This window comes from Arachis stenosperma, chromosome 1, assembly GCF_014773155.1.
Source record: "Arachis stenosperma cultivar V10309 chromosome 1, arast.V10309.gnm1.PFL2, whole genome shotgun sequence".
Taxonomy (NCBI): domain Eukaryota; kingdom Viridiplantae; phylum Streptophyta; class Magnoliopsida; order Fabales; family Fabaceae; genus Arachis; species Arachis stenosperma.
Window position 1 is genome coordinate 129,098,366 of NC_080377.1, and position 18,058 is coordinate 129,116,423.

Here is an 18,058-nt window from a genome sequence, read left to right on the forward strand (position 1 = left end):
TAAATTTATTATTATAATGTCTAGTGAATTAACCAAATCAATCAATTAATATACATAATTAATTTAATTGATTTGATTTAATAAATTAAAAAATATTACTAAAATAAATTAATATAAATTATAATAAATAATATAATATTTGAATATTTATTCAAATTAATTAATTGATATTATTAATTAGTTATTATTAATTTGATTTAATGAATTAGAAGAATAAATTGAAAAATATTTTCAAGAAGATGCCACGTTGCCACATTATTTTTATCATTAAACGTAGAAATTCAATTTTAATATAATGTAATAACTAATAGATTATTAGCAAACATTGCAAAATGTCAAGCTAAGAATGGAGAGTGGGGACAAGGATTAAGCACCAGACAAATAATTCTTCCATTGTTTAACTTGAGCACAAGACAAAAAAGCCAAGTGGACATGAAGCATACAAAAACACACACACACACAAATGACACGTGTCTGACGTTCATTGCTTTATGTGTCGTTGCAAGAGCAATAATTCAGTACGACAAACAGCTACAGTAGTGTAACTGTAAGACATGTCACATGAACCCCCTTTTAAGTTTTAACAGCATCCATTTTCATGGATCAACTTGTATGTGTATCTTGTTCATTCACTAGGAGTGCAATCTAGGCATATAGACACAAATTATTAACTCATATGATTGAAGTGCAACACTGAAACCTTAATCATGGTAATAATTTCAAAACACCATCACTATGCTAATGTCCAATTTGTCATTTTCCTACCACTTTGCTCTCTACATGACCTAATTATATAGGCATGCTATTTGCTAACTAAAATCTACTGGGGTTATTTAATTTGAATAATTCGGTAATTCCTAAGTTGCCTTTAGTAGGAGATTCTGCATTGTGGATGTTGGATTTGTACTATTGCACAATCTTGGGCTTTAAAAGCTGTTCAGAGTTAGGTGGAATGCATAAAAGGCTCAGCAATAGAATTCTGGAGTTTAGTGCTGTGACTGTGACAAAACTTTGATTGAATCATTGTCAATTGGAAACTCTTCACAGGTAGAGAACTACTACTGGAGATGATAAGATTGGTTGAAAACATAAAAAACTAGAAGGCACATACTTCATAGATGTATGTGAATTATTTTATGATGCTTAAAATTACATAGGTAAGCATCATAGGGAGGATTAGTTGATAGAGATGCTGGAAGGTGGTATATTGATGTCTGTTCAGACACTGAATCCCCTTCCACTTCTGATAGGCACTGCTTTTAGGAAGAGGAATCATCAGTGCAAAGCAAGGACAAATTCTTCAAGCACATCTTTGCAGTTATCATCTAAAGTTCCACTCACTGATAGAAGTGGAAACAGTTGGGAGCAAGGCTCAAACACTAGCGTGATAACACGGCCAAACACTGTTGGAGTCATAGGAGGTGTATCAGTTCTTTCAACTCTCATTTTCTTGGAGAAGCTTGCTTGTTGGAGCTCAAGGAATGGCAAAGAGTGCCCTCCTTTTGTTGTCTGCAGTGATCCTGTATTGAGCAAAGTGCTTCCAATTCGCCATCCTTATCGTTCTTCGCACAGGAGCAGAATTGATCAAGTCAAGATGAATCAGGAATTGGTGATTGAGAATTTGCGGCGCAAGAGGAACATTCTTCAGCTGTCTGGAGCTGGCTGTTTTGTCATGCCATGCCATCTATCACATGCTTGGCACAGTGAGATATCTGAGGATTCTTCATTGCCTTTCCTTCATGTTGGTGAGTGCATGGCCATGGAGCTCAAGAACTCCAATTTGAAGCCAATTCACGCTTCGAGCAGCGTTCGTATCGGACTGCTGACCACAGATTCAGTTTTGGTAGCTAGTTATTATCAGCATAAGCTTCAAAATCAGGTATCCTAAATCCTACTGTTTTTCCTCCCTTTCTGATGTTAATCAAAGCATTAGTACTATTTAGTAGCTTTGAGCTCTTATGCATTTTTAGATTAGTAGCATTTTCTTTAGACCTCTAAGCACATTAGTGTTAATTCATGTGCAGGGATTTGAAGTGGTGTTGCTAGACAAAGCAACTGAGGAACACATGATGGTTCCGGCGGTGGAGGCATTGAACAGAAAGGACATTGAAGGGGCAAGGAATTTACTTAGAATCGCCATTCATGTGCTTTTGATGAGGGCAGTGAATGTGGTGATTCTGGCATCTGATGATTTGGTTGGGATTCTCCCTCACAATGATCCTCTCCTCAGAAAATGTATAGACCCCATGGATGCTTTGGCCAGGTCAACTATACAATGGGCAGAAACAACACAAGAGGTACAAGAGAAATTTTAGCATTCATTTCTTGTAAAAATCTAGCATAATGATCGGAGAATTTCATGTAAGAAAGCAAGCCCCATATGGAAAGAATTTGTTGTGTTGTGTGAAAATTTGTTGTTATATCAATTGCAAGAATAACTGGGTTAAATCATAGTACTAGAGCCATGTACATGTGTTGCAGAATGCAGATTTTGATGAGCTTTAGTATCAATGCACTAGAACTCTCTTTTTAGTAGCTCCTTTTCAATTCTTTCATAAAAATCACAACCCTATGTGATGGAAAGATATGATTCCCATGTTACTATGTCAGGATAAGACTCGTTCTTGTAATGATTGATAAAATGACACTTTATTGTCAACATTTTTCCACAAAAACAAAAAGGGAAAATATCAGAATCCCCAAATTGTCCATTCATAAATATCTTTCTGCTAAGCAATCACATGGGAACCTTCAACTATGGAAGTAGAATAAGAGTGAAGTGAATCACAAAAAGTTTCTTACTACCGGAGAATGAAATCAGTTGTAATATATTGAAAACAAATAAGCAAAACAAAATATGGAATTCATTTTTAATATAGATTGTGTTGTACATGAAAAAATAATAAGATACAATGATAAAATGATGATCTTTACCAAATCCACCTATTATACTGAGATAAAATGATACATGACACTAATAAGATAGTTCCCAAAAATAATTTCAGCCAGTCCGACAAGTTTGTCATTATCAAATACTACTAACAGGTTGTTTTGAATTGCTTCCCACACCATTTACTACATTTTGGTCTGCAAAGGCCCAAGAAGAGATAAGGTGATGAGCTATGGCAAAGGGTCCAGGAACAAACATTGGATTAAGTTGAGTTCCAACATTGAAATCTGCAGCCAAACTTTGATTCTTTCCTACTCCCTTACACATTTGTTCTACTTTTGCAGCTGCACTTCTTTGTGCTTGCTTGTATTCATCAAACGTCAATGCTTTTCTTACTTCTTCTTTACTGTACCATTGAGCATCTACACAAGCAAGTTTCAGCATCAGTTGTCACAATATCCAATAAGCAAAAGAAATGGGAGAATATGGTGTGGGAAGGAAGCTAATGCTGTATGATGCTATACCATTGCATGATCTTATTTTACATACAAATGTGCCGTAAAATGGACTTTATTTTCTTGAGGATACATCCTCTAATTCTACCATAAGGAAGCATTATTCATAGAGCAAATAGCTAAAACTCAATTAAATACTGCAGCTCAATGTACCTTCTAACTCTTCCCTGTCAACCTTTATTTCGAAGGATTTTGCATATGCAAAGAACCCAACCATCAGCTGGCATGGCATGCTATTGGGTCCAACTAAAATATATATATAAGAAAAAGATAACCAACATGGTTAGTGTGTATTTAACAATTTGGCAAAGAAATTGTATAACGCATATAATCATTATTTAGTTCATCATTACATAAGCATATGTTAACCTGTACTTAACTGCTTCTGAAGGTTGCCAACATATGATAAAATTAGAAGTCTCAATAGAGCAAACATATTCAGAACTCAAAGCATTAAGTCACTTCAAACATGACTAAACCACCACAGAACTACTAGTAACTAGTTTGCGGAAAAGAACTTATTCACATACTCGGTTACCCTCATGCTATTATGCAAAATAAAGCAAGGGAAACAAAGATTGATTGAATCGAGTTCTGCTGTTAATACTCTACCAAGTATAAGTGTATAACCATCGTCATCAGTAGTGACATGAACTCCTAAACCGTATTCAGATTGAACAAACTGCTTTTATATAAGGTAGTAATAAATTAAGAACCCCACATGTTTGTCATGTGGCAAATACAGAGAAATACTAAAATGAGAAGATAAAGTTAAACTAAGGTATGTGGAATATATTTTACCAGGCCATGGCTGAGAGCTGTGATATACAACTTCTCCCACTTCAATACCAGTCTCCTCCCATGTTTCTCTTCTCACAGCTTCCTCCAAGCTTTCTCCTGCCTAAATGCAACAAGTGGATACATGCAAATTAAACTTCTACATGTGTGCACAACTGATTAAAACTATAAAAACTAGGAAACGATCCATGCAAACTTAGGCCAATGAAACCTGGTTCCATTTCTGCCTGTTTTCCTTTCCTCTTCCTTCTGAGGAAAGAATGCAGCCAATCCAATATGCTTACCACTTAATAGCATCAAAGGAAGCCCAAATATTAAAACCACATAAATTTTATGGACATTAAGTTGGACATACCGTATTGCTGAACTTGAAAATATATTTAGATGAGAACCCAACCCCCACCCCACTTCTCCCTTTTTTAATTTAGTCACTTCATGGATAGCTAGGGAAAAAGCTGTCTAATAATAATTAAGTCCCTACAAACTGAAAAGCCTTAAATTCGGTCAAGACATGCACCTCTGTGAAACCTGATAAGCAGGTCCATAATCGAGGTACAAACTTTGATCGTTTAGCCAAAAGGGCACGGTCATTCTCTCGATCAATGACTAGCATAATGGCCACCTGCATAAGATCAAGTGAACAAAAAACACTTTAGCAGAATACTTGACCATCTATTTATCAAATCAACAGTTAGAGCTTAAAATAGCAAACCGGATCAACGCGTGGATATATCCTTTTCTTGCACGAATCATTTGAACATTGCTTCCGTCTCCCAGCTTCCATTGGGACTGCTTTCGCCCCACAATGCCCACAAAATCTTGAAGTATTATGCCATTCTAGCAGTGCCTTGGCCTGGCCAAACCCAGTAATTAGGAAATTTGAATTCCCTATCAGTATCATGGACAGAAGTATGATAAATAAAGACCATCAAACAAAATTACATAATCATCCCAACAGCTGCTATAAAACTAAGCAGTTAACACCAAATAATCTGACAGATTCAAAAACTGTAAAGCTCTAACTGAACTATTCAGATCCATGAATTAAAATTTGAATGATCATAGTCAAAGCTATCAAATTTTGAATAATCATAAGTCAAATACTGTTTTCCCTTAACTTACATGGCCAGCAACAGCCAAGTTTCCCATTGCTTGTGAATCGCGCCAATCAGAAGCCACCATTAGCGTTCGTACCTCCACAAAGCTCAACTCCCTTGCACCAAACTCAACAGCCTCAGAAGAAGAAACATCAATTGCCCAATAAACGACGTCGTCCTCTGATCCCAAATACACCAATGACTCAGCGCTCAGCTGCGCACCGGAACTTCCCAATATACCCCTCAGATCATCCAAACCGATCCAACCCAGATTCCAAATCGGCGGGGAGTCGCCGGAGCCAGCGGCGGAAGAGGCCAAGGCCTTCCCATTTCTGAAAGGCAGAACCTTGAAATTCAGGGGAGTGGGAGAAGGTTGAGAATTGCCCAGAATTCGAGCAGTGAGAGCTTCGAAAGCCGAAGAGGGAGATAAGGAGTCAATGTTTTTGTGTGATTTGAAGTGTAAGGGGTTTCCGGCGAAGACATGGGTGCGCAGGTTTATGGACATAGTGGTGGTGGAAGAGTTTCGGGGTGAGAAATCCGTTGTTAGAGAGAGGATCCGAAGTGGGGTTTTGTTAAAGGTAGCAACTTTGGAGAAGAGAGGAAAGGGAGAAGGAAGGAGGATGAGTTTGAGTTTGAGTTTGAGGTTGAGCATGTTGCTGTTTCCATTGGAGTTTTGAAGAAGCTGCTGAAACAGATACTCCAAAATGGTGGGTAGGTGGTGATTGGCCGTTGAATGAAGAGTGCCTCTTGTAATGACACGTGTCACTTCTCAAGTTTTCGTCCCGCTGATGACACAACCGATTCTTAACCATGCATTGCAAATTGTGAAAAATTAAATAGAATAAAAGTTGGGCAAGTTAAGTATATAAATTTGGTTAATTTATCATATTACAATTTTTTAATATTGCAGATATTTTTGAATTTTTTTACTAGAAGTGTTACACATACAAATCATTTGATTTACAAGTCATACAAATTGGGAGAAACTTAACAAAAAGCACGCTAACACATATACGATTTCCATGGCATGCTTCGCGTTCCTCCTTCTCCTCCTCCTCTTCCTTCTTCTTCTCATTCTTCTTCTCCTACTCTTCTTCTTCCTCCATGAAAACGAGTTTCTTGTCAAATTTGTTCGATCTCCTTTGTGCGTTCTCTCTTTGCCTTTTTATTCGTTGTTTTATCTGCGTTTATCATTGGTATTCTTGCTTCATTTTTTTCGATTTTCATGATTTCTGAAATCAAGCTTTGAAATTGTTTTGAAGATAATGGAACTTCAGAAATACACCAAACCGATTACAGAAATACACCCAAAGGATTACAGAAATACACCAAAAAGATTACAAAAATACACCCAAAGGATTTAAAAAATACACCCAAAATTCGTTGAAGTATGCTTTATGCATAATTCAGAACTCTTCCTCTTTCTCCTCCTCGTCTTCTTCTTCTTCTTCATTTTCTTATTTCATATTCTCATAATTCTTTTTGGGAGGAAAAAATCAAACAAAGAAGAAAAAAATACATAATGTTACAAAATTAAAAGAAGAATGAGGAGAAACACGACGATGAAGATGAAACACTTCAAAAACGAAGAAGAAGAAAAAGAGGAGGCATGGAGAAAGAAAAAGAAAAAGAAATAAATGACTTGTATGAAAAAACGCTTGTATGTGGAGAATTCTTCTTTTTTTTATATTTATAGAGATAACTATAGAGTGTAGTAGTTTTAAAATTAAACGTAAACAATTATAGAGTGTAGCAGTTTACGTGGGGCAGCAATTTTTGAAAAAACGGGAAGAAATTGCCATTGGCTATAGTGGTTTCTGAAAATTTGTGGCGTTGCACTTTTGCAGTATGATGGTGAATTTTATTTGAGACTTTAGCTAAATGAAATTTTTTTTCTCTGCACAGAAATCTAAGAATTACTTCAACTCAACTAAAATGGTCATGGTTTTTGAAAAAATTTTCACTCAGAAGTTCTTTTATGAGATTTTTTCTTTCTTGAAAATAGCATTTATTCTAACAAATCAAGCTATCATTGAAGTAATGGAAGGCTAAAAAATTATTCATATAATTGATTTTAATGCTGCTGATTTTGGATTGCACTTCTCCAAACTCTAAGTGCACGTCCTAAAGGTCCACCTCATTTGAGATCAAATAACTCAGAAATTGATCGAAAAAGCAGAAAAGTTGGATATTCCATTCTAGTTTAACCCTCTATTTAACAAATTAGAGAGCCTTAGATTTTGAAAAATTTAGTGTGAAAACGGGGAAGGCACTAGCTATAACTTTCATGCTCCAATTACATTTGTTTTTGGTACGGGATGACGAAGCTGCTGAAAAAAAAAATTAGTTTAGCAAGAGTCTCAAATATAATTTACCATCACGCTTCAAGATCTTTAGAGACTGCTATAGTCAATCGCGGTTAGGGATTTTTACTCAGTACGCAAACTCACGTAAACTGCTACATTTAATTTTAAAATTATTATAGCTTGTACTGATTTTCTATAAATATGAAAAAGTTACAAAAACGTATGTAGTATTAAAAAGTTGTAATATAATAAATTTAATTTTCATATATTTTATATACGTAACTTATCCTAAAAAAATTTATTATCCTTGAATAATATAAATTAATTAAATATAAATTATTTGAATTTTTATAAAAAACTTTTAAAAAAATAAAAATAATTTTATATTTGAATAGTTAATATAAAAATAACCTTTTATTTAATAATTATATTTGAATATATAAAAAATTATTTATTTATAAATTTTTAAAATAAATTTTTTTTAAAATATAAATAATAACTTTTAACTTTCTTATTTTTTTAATAATAATAATAATATTATTATTATTATTATTATTATTATTATTATGTCAAATATATTAAAAAATAAAATAATACAAAAAATTATTTTTTTCTAATAATTAAAAAAAACCAATTTTAATAATAATATTGCATTGTGGTTTTTATGAAATTTTCTTATGTTGTTGAACGGAAAAATGGGTCGAAAACCATTATGTAAAAAGGAAGTTTTTTGGTGCTATAATAAAAATAAACATGTAATGTTTACGTTATGTGTTTAGGTGTTAGTGTGATACATGTATGGAGATTAGTTGCTCTTAACTGTTTTTAAGTTGGTTGTGAAGTTACCTTAATATTTGTGTTTTTGTTTGAGAGAAATGCGATTAATTAGTATTAAACATATTGTTAAGAGTTGAAACAGTTTGAATTGGTGAGTGAGATAAAATAGTAGAGTTTAATATGAGATTTTTTTGTTAGTTTATCATTAATTAATATTAAACACGTTGATTTTTTTTATTGCTGGTATAATATGAGTTTTTATATTAAATCCAAAAAAAAGGTAAGAGAACTTTAAAAAATAAAAAACAGAAAAGTAGTATAGTTCAAATTAGGAGAACAAAAACAAACACCATTTATATTTGTTTGTGACTTTGTGCAAACTAAGGTGTACAGAAATAGAAAAATCAAATCACAATAATAAATTAATAGTAATAGAAAAAATTTAAAGCCAACGTCAAACATTATTACTGTCGTAGAATAAATTTATTAATGGCATACAAATAAACATTAAGTCATTAAGATAATTATGTTCAATGAGTTAGGCTAAAAAAATTGGAAATACTCTAAAATATGTCAGGTAAGATATCATTAATTAAGAAACTAAATTTTTAAATTTTTGAATTTAAATTTATCTATTTAGTATAAATATAAAATCAAATTATATCACCGTAAAAATTATTTATGTCATAAATCTATGTACAAAGTATATAAATATTATTTATTAACCATAAGGTGTGAATAATATTCACCTCAACCGTTGTATATATAGGCAATATAAATATTATAACGTGTTATATATCATAAATTAAATACAAATTTCACACATTTTTTAAAAAAACTCACTCTTTCTGTTTTAAATTGTCACAAATTAAAATTATTTTTACTATTTATCATACTTAATTATAATTATGTTAAAATTACTGTTGTACAATATAAATTAATTAATACATGCTAGAAAAAGAAAAAAATAAAAGAATTATTAGTAATAATTTCAAAGATAAGAAAATATTATTATTTAAATTGTTGACCTGATTTAAGTTAACTGTATGAAACTAGTGATAAAATATCAAAAAATTAGAGTAACAAATAAATAAACATGGACATCAACTCAGATGTGAGTAAAATAAGAATAATGAATTGATTATAAGAAAAAACAAATACATATTAGTGACATAAAAAATGACAAATATCAATTTTATAGGATTAAAAAGATAAAATTTATTATTTATTCTTTTCAATTATTTTTCAAACTTAAAATTCTGATATTCATTTTTTTACTCTTTTGTTCATTCTCTCTGTATTTTTGTTCCTAACATAACTTATACAATAGAATATGTTGTTCAACCAAAATAAATTTTATTTTTCGACTATCTTTTCTCTCTTTTATTCCAAATAATAACTACTATTGAAGTTCATATATTTGCAAAAAAAAAAATACAACCTAAAAAAATATCCCTCACTTTAGCCCACCTGATAGGCCCACTATGTAGGTCTCTTTAGTTGGCCAAATATGTCCTATACATCAACATCTAATTATGAATTAATATCATTAATTAGAAACGAGAAAACCGAAACTCATAACTACCCCACAATCAATGCATCTTACACGTGTTACAATCCAAATTTGACATATAATATCAGTATCACATGCTTATCTTTTATGTCCTCACCAGATAATTTTTCTTTGTGGAAACCAATTCTTTGTTAAATTTTGGGTAAGATACTGAACACTCAAGTTAATTAACTTGAATAACAAAAAGTTTTAAATTAATTGATTACTTATAAATTAGGTTGGATTAAAGTTTAATTTGAGTAAATAGTTTAATTAAGTTTCTTTTAAAAAAATAGTTTAAACAATAAATGCTTATATTAAAGTAGTTTATACATAAGTTATTTTATTTTTGATTTTTTAGTTCTAAAAGTGCTTATTTAAAAAAATGTGATAAAAAAATTTTTATTATGAGAAAAGTCATTTTTTTAACTTCTCCATAAACACTTAAATAACTTTTTAGAAAGTTATAATTTGATTTTAAAAATTGCATTAGACATTAATACTACTACTTTTTATAAGTCAAAAACTCAAAAAAAAACTTTTAAAACTTCCCAAATGAACCCTAAGTACATCTTTTTTACGTTTACATAACTATTACACTCTCTTTCTTTATTTCGTGAGAGAACATGAATAATATTGCCATGAAATGAAAATGTTATCTCTTGAAGGAAGAAGTAGAGAGAGGTAAAAGTGTTCTAATGAAAACAAAATTATTTTTGTATCGATAAAAGATGGATTTTTATTAACAAAATTATTCAAATCTTAAAAAATTATTTAAAATTTTTAAATTATTTTTTAATTTAACCTAATCTCAAATTCAAATTTTAATCCACAATGTCACCATCTCAATTTCAAATTCCATTGCCACTTAAATCCATTTTTATTACCACTTGTCCTCAACTACCACTATTACCACCGCCATTATTATCACCATGCTACTGTCATCGCCACCTCATTCTCTTTACCACTACTATCATACTATTTCATCTCCCTCCGATCATTGCCAACAAATCTAATCTCTTTCTCATTTGGGAATAAATAACAAATCTCCTTTGTCTCATTCGGGAGCAAATTACAAACTTCCTTTTTAACAGTTCCGCAAACACTTTGATACTATACCCTACCTAGTTTTCTTTGCTCATGACAACAACTGTTACCAAAAGCTCATCGTGGAAGAAGACGACAAAACAGAAATAGTGAGAGAGAAAAATAATTTGAGATAGAGAAAAGAGAGGGGGGCGACGACTGAGGGAAACCACAATCATCGCTGTCATTGTTGTAAGATCTGAAAAAGAGAGACATAATGGTGAGGAGTAAAAATGGAGATGATGGAAGGAGCTACTATTGTCGCAGCTGAGACACAGAAAGAGGATACTATGCAGTGAAAAGGAGGAAACACATAGGGGAGGAGCTGTTGCTAGGAGTGAGAAGAGCCACTACCATGTCTATCATTTGAATGTTACTACTTTTGTTTTTTTTTTTCTTCTATCTCTGCTTTAATTTTTCAAGTGGAATTTTAGAAAATTTTTTAGTTTTGAAATTTGGAGATAATACCCATGGAGGATTTTGAGGAGCTAAATTTCTGGTAATGCTGATGATAGATTTAGAGAGAGAAAGAGAAATGTTGGTTCTAGAAATTTTGGAACTGTGAGTTATTAGTGGTGGCGGAGGTGTACTGATGGCGGCAATAGTGGTGATGGTGGTGATGGCCGATGGCAGCTATAACAGTGGTGGTAGTTGTTACATACCCAATAGAGGGAGAGAATGCTGAGTCAACAGCAAAGGCAGCCAAAAAAGGAAAGAAAATAATCCATTTACCTTATCATTATTCTAGAAGAAGCAATAAAGAAAAGAGAGGAATAATAAGACAGAAAAAATATGTAGTCATACATAAGTGACAATAATTGATGATTGGATTAGTCAGATGAGAGAATCAGGGAGCCGTAATCGTAGGAGTTGAATGCTTGATTTTAGGAGATAATTATGATAATTAATTCGGTTACAGAGAATGAAGGCAATAAAAGGAGGAGCTGATTAGATAAGAGGTAGGAAAAGATTTGGAAAGACTTAGGCCAGGAGAGAAGAGGACTCTCAAAGTTTCTCTATTATCCTTTACTATTCTATTGTATTTCTGCATTTATCTTAAAATAAATAGCAGCGTAACAACTGGTATCAGAGCACCGATCTTAGGTGTTTTGTGCATGGTTTCCACACGAGCTACCATGGAGTCAAGGTAGGAAGTCTTGGAGAAGCAATGGAGAAAAATTATTGTTTGAACGTCGCTCAGTATAGGCGTGAGTTTGAGGAGATAATTTATTACTAAAACAATAATTGTCACTTATGTAATTATGATAATTAATTTTTAGGAGATAATTTGTCTCAGCAGGTTGGTGGATAAAAGTTCAAACGTCGCTCAGTATAAGTGTGAGTTTGAGGCTGCAGCACAAACGCAGAGAAACCTGGGAATAGAGGCTCTCATGTGTATTTTTGCAAATAGACTCAAAAAGGAAATTCAAGCCAAGTTGGAGGTAGCTCGGTTCGATAATTACCAGCTCTAATGGATAGAGTCACGGCTATTGAATGGAGAAATCAAGCATGGAAGAAGACCGGGGTTGACCTTAATGGCAGAAGGGTGGAGGGGTTGCTGAAAGGAAGCGGGTCAGGGAGATCTGATTCAGTGGGAGCTAGATTTGGATTTTTTAAAAATCCTAGTTTGCTGAAGTACAACACCCACGACAGCAGAGGCGAATAAAGGGGAGAGATTGGGTTCAACACAAACAGAGGCACCTCTATTCCTTGTACAGGCCTTAACACTAGTTCGAACGGAGGCAGCAGCGCTTCTCATTCACAGACGACTCGTAACAGCGCACACGGCGGCTCTCGAACAAAGAGTGGGCAGAGAGACAGAGGAAAGAGTTGTGCTTTAGATGTGGAGAGAAGTGGGGACCTGATCATAGGTGCTCCATGAAGCACTATCAAATCATACTCCTAGGAGAAGATGCAAAAGAGGAGGCAGAAGGAGACATAAGGATGAACCAAGAGGCACATGAAGGGAAACTTGAACAGAAAGAGCTGCAATCGTCATCATACAGCTATTGGGGACATACTACTCGCAAGACCTTTAAGGTCCAAGGGGAGATTCAAGGCAGAATAGTGGTGGTGCTCATCAACCCTGGGGCTTCGGCGAATTTCATTGCCACCGAGGTGGTTAAGCGGCTGGCGTTATTGGTGAGAAAGATAAGGGAGTTTCAAGTGGAGGTGGGGAACGATGCTCTAGAAAAGGGGCATGAAGGCTATGAAGGTGTTCACTTGAATATTCAAGGGGTCCAAATAGTCAAAAACTTTTTTGTAATGAAGCTGGGCTATTCGGAGGTGGTATTAGGAGCAGGATGGCTGGCGAGTCTAAGGAGGTTTGTGGGAGATTATGGAAAATTAACATTGAACTGGAAGCAAGATGGCAGGAAGATGCAACTAAAAGGTGATCCTTCCTTGAGCAGAAGTAAGGCTTCATGGAAGAAGACTTTGCACGCTCTGAAAGGTGATGGGGAGGGTTATGTTATCACCATTAGGGTTGCTGTCATCAAGGAGCAAGAGCAAGAGATGATTTTTGCAGAAGCTAAACAATTTTTTCAACAATATGGGGACTTGTTTCAGGCCCATGTAGGCCTCCCACCCAAACGCGAGAAGGACCATGCAATCATCTTGAAGGAAGGGTCAGAGATTTTTTGCATTAGACCCTATAGATACCCACAATATCAAAAAATCTAGATTGAGAAAATTGTAGAAGAGATGCTGAAATCTAGCATCATACGTCCAAGCACTAGCCCATTCTCAAGTCCGGTGATCCTAGTTAAAAAGAAAGATGGAGGCTGGCGATTCTGTGTAGATTACCGAGAATTGAATCGAGAGAACATAGCTGATAAATTCCCAGTTCTAGTGATTGATGAGCTGCTGGACGAATTGGGAAACGCAAGAGTATTCTCTAAGCTAGACCTCAAGTCTGGCTATCACTAAATAAGGATGAGAGAAGATGACATCCACAAAATTGCTTTTCGAACTCATGAAGAACACTATGAGTTTCTCATGATGCCCTTTAGGCTCACAAACACTCCTTCCACTTTCCAAGCACTCATGAATCAGGTGTCGCGACCATTTTTGAGGAAGTTTATTTTGGTTTTCTTCGATGATATACTCATCTATAGCTTGAGTTAGACAGAACATTGGGGTCATTTGCAATAGATTTTTGAAGTCCTTCAGCGCAACCAGCTCTACCTCAATAAAAAAAAATGCAGATTCGCCCAAGAACGCATTGAATACCTGGGTCACATTATATCTAAAAAAGGCAGCAGACCCCAAAAAGGTTCAAGACATGGTGGATTGGCCAGTTCCGAAGGACCTCAAAGAGTTGAGGGGATTCCTTGGGTTAACCGGTTACTTTCACTGTTTTGTTAAGAATTATGGAGGCATAGCTTGGCCCCTTACACAATTACTAAAGGAGGATCAATTCAAGTGAGGTAATGAGGCACAAGCAGCTTTCGAAGCACTCAAGACTGCCATGGTGACAGTCCCAGTGCTAGCTGTCCTTTTATTTTCAAAGCCCTTCACAATGGAAATTGATGCTTCTGGAAAGGAAATTGGGGCAATACTGCAGCAGGATGGCAAGCCGGTGGCTTACATGAACCAGAAACTTTCTGAACAGGCTCAAGCTAAATTTGTTTATGAGAGGTAGTTGATGGCTATGGTCCTGGCAATTCAAAAATGGAGGCATTATCTCTTGGGTCAACAGTTCACTGTTTATATAGACCAGAAGAGTCTTAAATTCTTTTTTGATTAGCGAATTGGAGGCGAGGAACAACAGAAGTGGATGACTAAGTTGCCCGGGTTTAATTTCAAAATAAAATACAAGGTAGGGAAAGACAACCAAGTAGCTGATGCCCTCTCCAGAAAATTCCAATTTGCTGCTGTTTCCATGGTTTTAGTTGCTGAATGGGCAAATTTAGAGGAAGAGGTGCAACATGACCCAAAACTCAAGAGCATCATGCAGGATCTTATTTTCGAAAAGGAGGTTACTACTGGATATGCATTGAAAAATGGGAGGTTACTGCACCAAGGGCGCATTCGAAGTTGATTCTCAAGATATTGGAAGAATTCCATGACACCAAGTTGGGAGGACATTCTGGTTTTTTTCGAACTTATAAAAGGATCGCTGGAGTACTGTATTGGGAGGGAATGAAGAAGGCCATAATGGATTACGTGAGACAATGTGAAGTATGCCAAAGGAACAAACATTCCACCTTGACTCCAGCTGGGCTGCTATAGCCACTCCCTATTCCGACAAATATTTGGTCGGATATAGCTATGAACTTCATTGGAGGACTACCAAAGGCACAAGGGAATGACACCATCTTTGTTGTGGTTGATAGGATGATGAAGTACACTCATTTCTTTCCCTTATCTCACCCTTATTCAGCAAAGGAAGTTGCAGACCTGTTTGTGAAGGAAGTGGTGAGACTTCATAGGTTCCCCACATCAATTGTTTCCGATCGTGACCGGCTATTTATGAGTGGTTTCTGGTCCAAAATCTTCAAAGTAGCAGGCACATCATTAAAGATGAGCTCAACCTATCATCCCCAAACGGATGGGCAAAGCGAGGCGGTCAACAAGTGCGTGGAAACTTACCTCAGATGCTTTGCGGGGTCTACACCAAAGCAATGGCCCCGATGGTTGAATTGGGCAGAATATTGGTATAACACCAATTATCATGCGTCGATTAAAATGACCCCTTTCAAGACCCTTTATGGAAGGGAACCCCAATTCTGTTGCGGGGTGAGGGAGAAGCTGCAGTTGAAGAAGTAAAAAAATTTATGTAAGAAATGAATCACATGTTGGATGAATTGATGTTTCAACTAGAAAGGGCCCAAAATCGAATGAGGACATATGCTGATAGGAAGAGGAGGGACGTAACTTTTAAGCCTGAAGAGTTTATGTACCTCAAACTGCAGCCTTATCGAATGAAGACCTTGACAAAAAGGATCAACCAAAAACTGAGTGCAAGATTCTATGGCCCTTATGAGATTCTGGAGAATATTGGGCAAAATGCCTACAAGCTTAAATTACCAGAAGGAACTCAGGTGCATCCGGTCTTCTATGTTTTTTTATTGAAGAAGTATGTCAAGCTCACTGCTCAGATTCAGCCACTTCCTACGACTCTAACAGAAGAATATGAACTACAAGGTGATCCCCAAGAAATCCTAGCTGTTAGAAAAAATGCGACTGGTAAATTGGAGGTGTTGATCAAGTGGAGGAACCTTCCAGCATTCGAGAATTCGTGGGAAGCAGCAGCTGCAATTCAAGAAGCCTTTCTTTCCTTTCACCTTAAGGACAAGGTGATGCTTCAAGGAGAAGGTATTGTTACATACCCGAGAGAGGGAGAGAATGCTGAGTCATCAGCAGAGGTAGCCAAAAATGGGAAGAAAATAATTCCTTTACCTTGTCATTATTCTAGAAGAAGCAATAAAAAAAAGGAAGGAATAATAGGGCAGAAAAAATGTGTAATCATAAGTGACAATAATTGATGATTGGATTAGTTAGATGAGAGAATCAGGGAGACATAATCGTAGGAGTTGAATGCTTGAGTTTAGGAGATAATTATGATAATTAATTTGGTTACAGAGAGGGAAGGCAATAAAAAGAGGAGCGGATTAGGTGAGAGGTAGGAAAAGATTTGGAAAGACCTAAGTTAGAAGAGTAGAGGACTCTCAAAATTCCTCTTTTATCCTTTACTGTTCTATTGTATTTCTGTATTTTTCTTAAAATAGATACCAGCGTAACATTAGTTAAGGATGAGATTTGGATGATGATGAATTTGGGTGATAGTGGTAAAGAGTTGGAAATTTGGAGGTGGTGGTAAGGGTTAAAGATGAGTTAAGATAAGTAAGGAGGACAGTTTAAAAATTTTAAACAATTTTTTAGAGTTTGAATAATTTTGTCAGTAAAAATCAATCTTTCATGGATATAAAATTAATTTTGTTTTTTTGTGGATAGATTTATCATTTATCAATGTTCTGAACATTTATGTATAAAAATGGTAGTAAAAAATCCAAATCAATTATGATAAGATCAATAGTTGCTGGTGAATAGTGATCATCTCTACCTGTAATGCCTTTGGTTTTTTGAATGGTGGAAAGTGGAAACTCAAGTGCAGTTAACTTCATGTGAAGTTGGAGTAAATCCCCATAGTGATCCCTGAGATTCACACGATTACCCTATGTGGTCTTCAAGATTCCAATTTCACTATCGTAGTCCTTCAGATAGAGCTCTGGACACCATAGTGGTCCCTGAGCATCTTTCCGACGATGAGTTAGCTATCGTAGCGCTGACATGACATCGCTTTGCCATGCTGAACCCAATTTGGTCTTTCCTTCTTCGGGCCACTTAGTTCTGGCGATGTCACCACTGCCGGAGTTCCATTCTTGGCGCCGCTAGGAAAGGTGTAGGTGAGGAAGAAGAAGAAGAATGGCGTGTCCATATTCAAGAAGGCGTTTCAGAGGAGCGTGCCGGAAAAAAAGTGATCGTGGATGGTGCAAGTAGAGGCGGTTGACGTGGCGAGAGGAGAGCAATGTGCATGGGCGATGGGGACGATAAGGAGCAGGGTTTGTATATGCAGAAGGGAAGGATGAAAAAGAAGAAAGCATGAGTTCTGGAGGCTGCTGCCGCGGAGTTTTGGTGCGGAAGGGAAGGAAGAGCAGAAAGGAAGAAGTTGTGGAGGCTGCTATCGTGGGGCTTTGGTGCTGGAAGGAGGAAGAAGAAGACTTTGGTACGAAAGGAAAGGAAGAGCTGCTCCCGTGGGGCTTTGGTGTGGAAGGGAAGGAAGAGTAGAAGGGAAGAAAAAGATCCAACATGGCAAAGTGATGCCATGTCAACGCTGTGATAGCTTATTCATCGCCGGAAAGATATTTAGAGGGACCATTATGGTGCCCGAAACTGTATTTGGGAGACTTCAATAGTGAAATTGGAATCTCAAATATCACATTGGGTAATCGCGTAAATCTCAGCCTATAGGGATTTACTCTGTAAAATTAATAGCTGAGAGTCGTTAAATAATTTGACAGGTTTGACTAAAT

At 35.5% G+C, this 18,058-nt stretch overlaps 2 protein-coding genes across 2 annotated transcripts; one reads left to right on the forward strand and one right to left on the reverse strand.

Annotated features, from left to right (window-relative positions):
* The first annotated feature begins 626 nt into the window (after positions 1 to 626).
* Positions 627 to 2,694, forward strand: LOC130973291 (uncharacterized). The gene is made up of 2 exons (XM_057897755.1): positions 627 to 1,879; positions 2,025 to 2,694. The coding sequence occupies exons 1-2, from the start codon at positions 1,190 to 1,192 to the stop codon at positions 2,313 to 2,315; spliced, it is 981 nt and encodes a 326-aa protein (XP_057753738.1). The 5' UTR covers positions 627 to 1,189; the 3' UTR covers positions 2,316 to 2,694.
* A 150-nt stretch (positions 2,695 to 2,844) lies between these two features.
* Positions 2,845 to 5,993, reverse strand: LOC130973283 (nudix hydrolase 19, chloroplastic). The gene is made up of 6 exons (XM_057897745.1): positions 5,326 to 5,993; positions 4,916 to 5,056; positions 4,721 to 4,825; positions 4,207 to 4,306; positions 3,559 to 3,651; positions 2,845 to 3,312 (listed from the first exon to the last, which is right to left on the reverse strand). Exons 1-6 carry the CDS (start codon positions 5,950 to 5,952, stop codon positions 3,029 to 3,031), a joined length of 1,350 nt encoding a protein of 449 aa, XP_057753728.1. The 5' UTR covers positions 5,953 to 5,993; the 3' UTR covers positions 2,845 to 3,028.
* Positions 5,994 to 18,058: the final 12,065 nt, after the last annotated feature.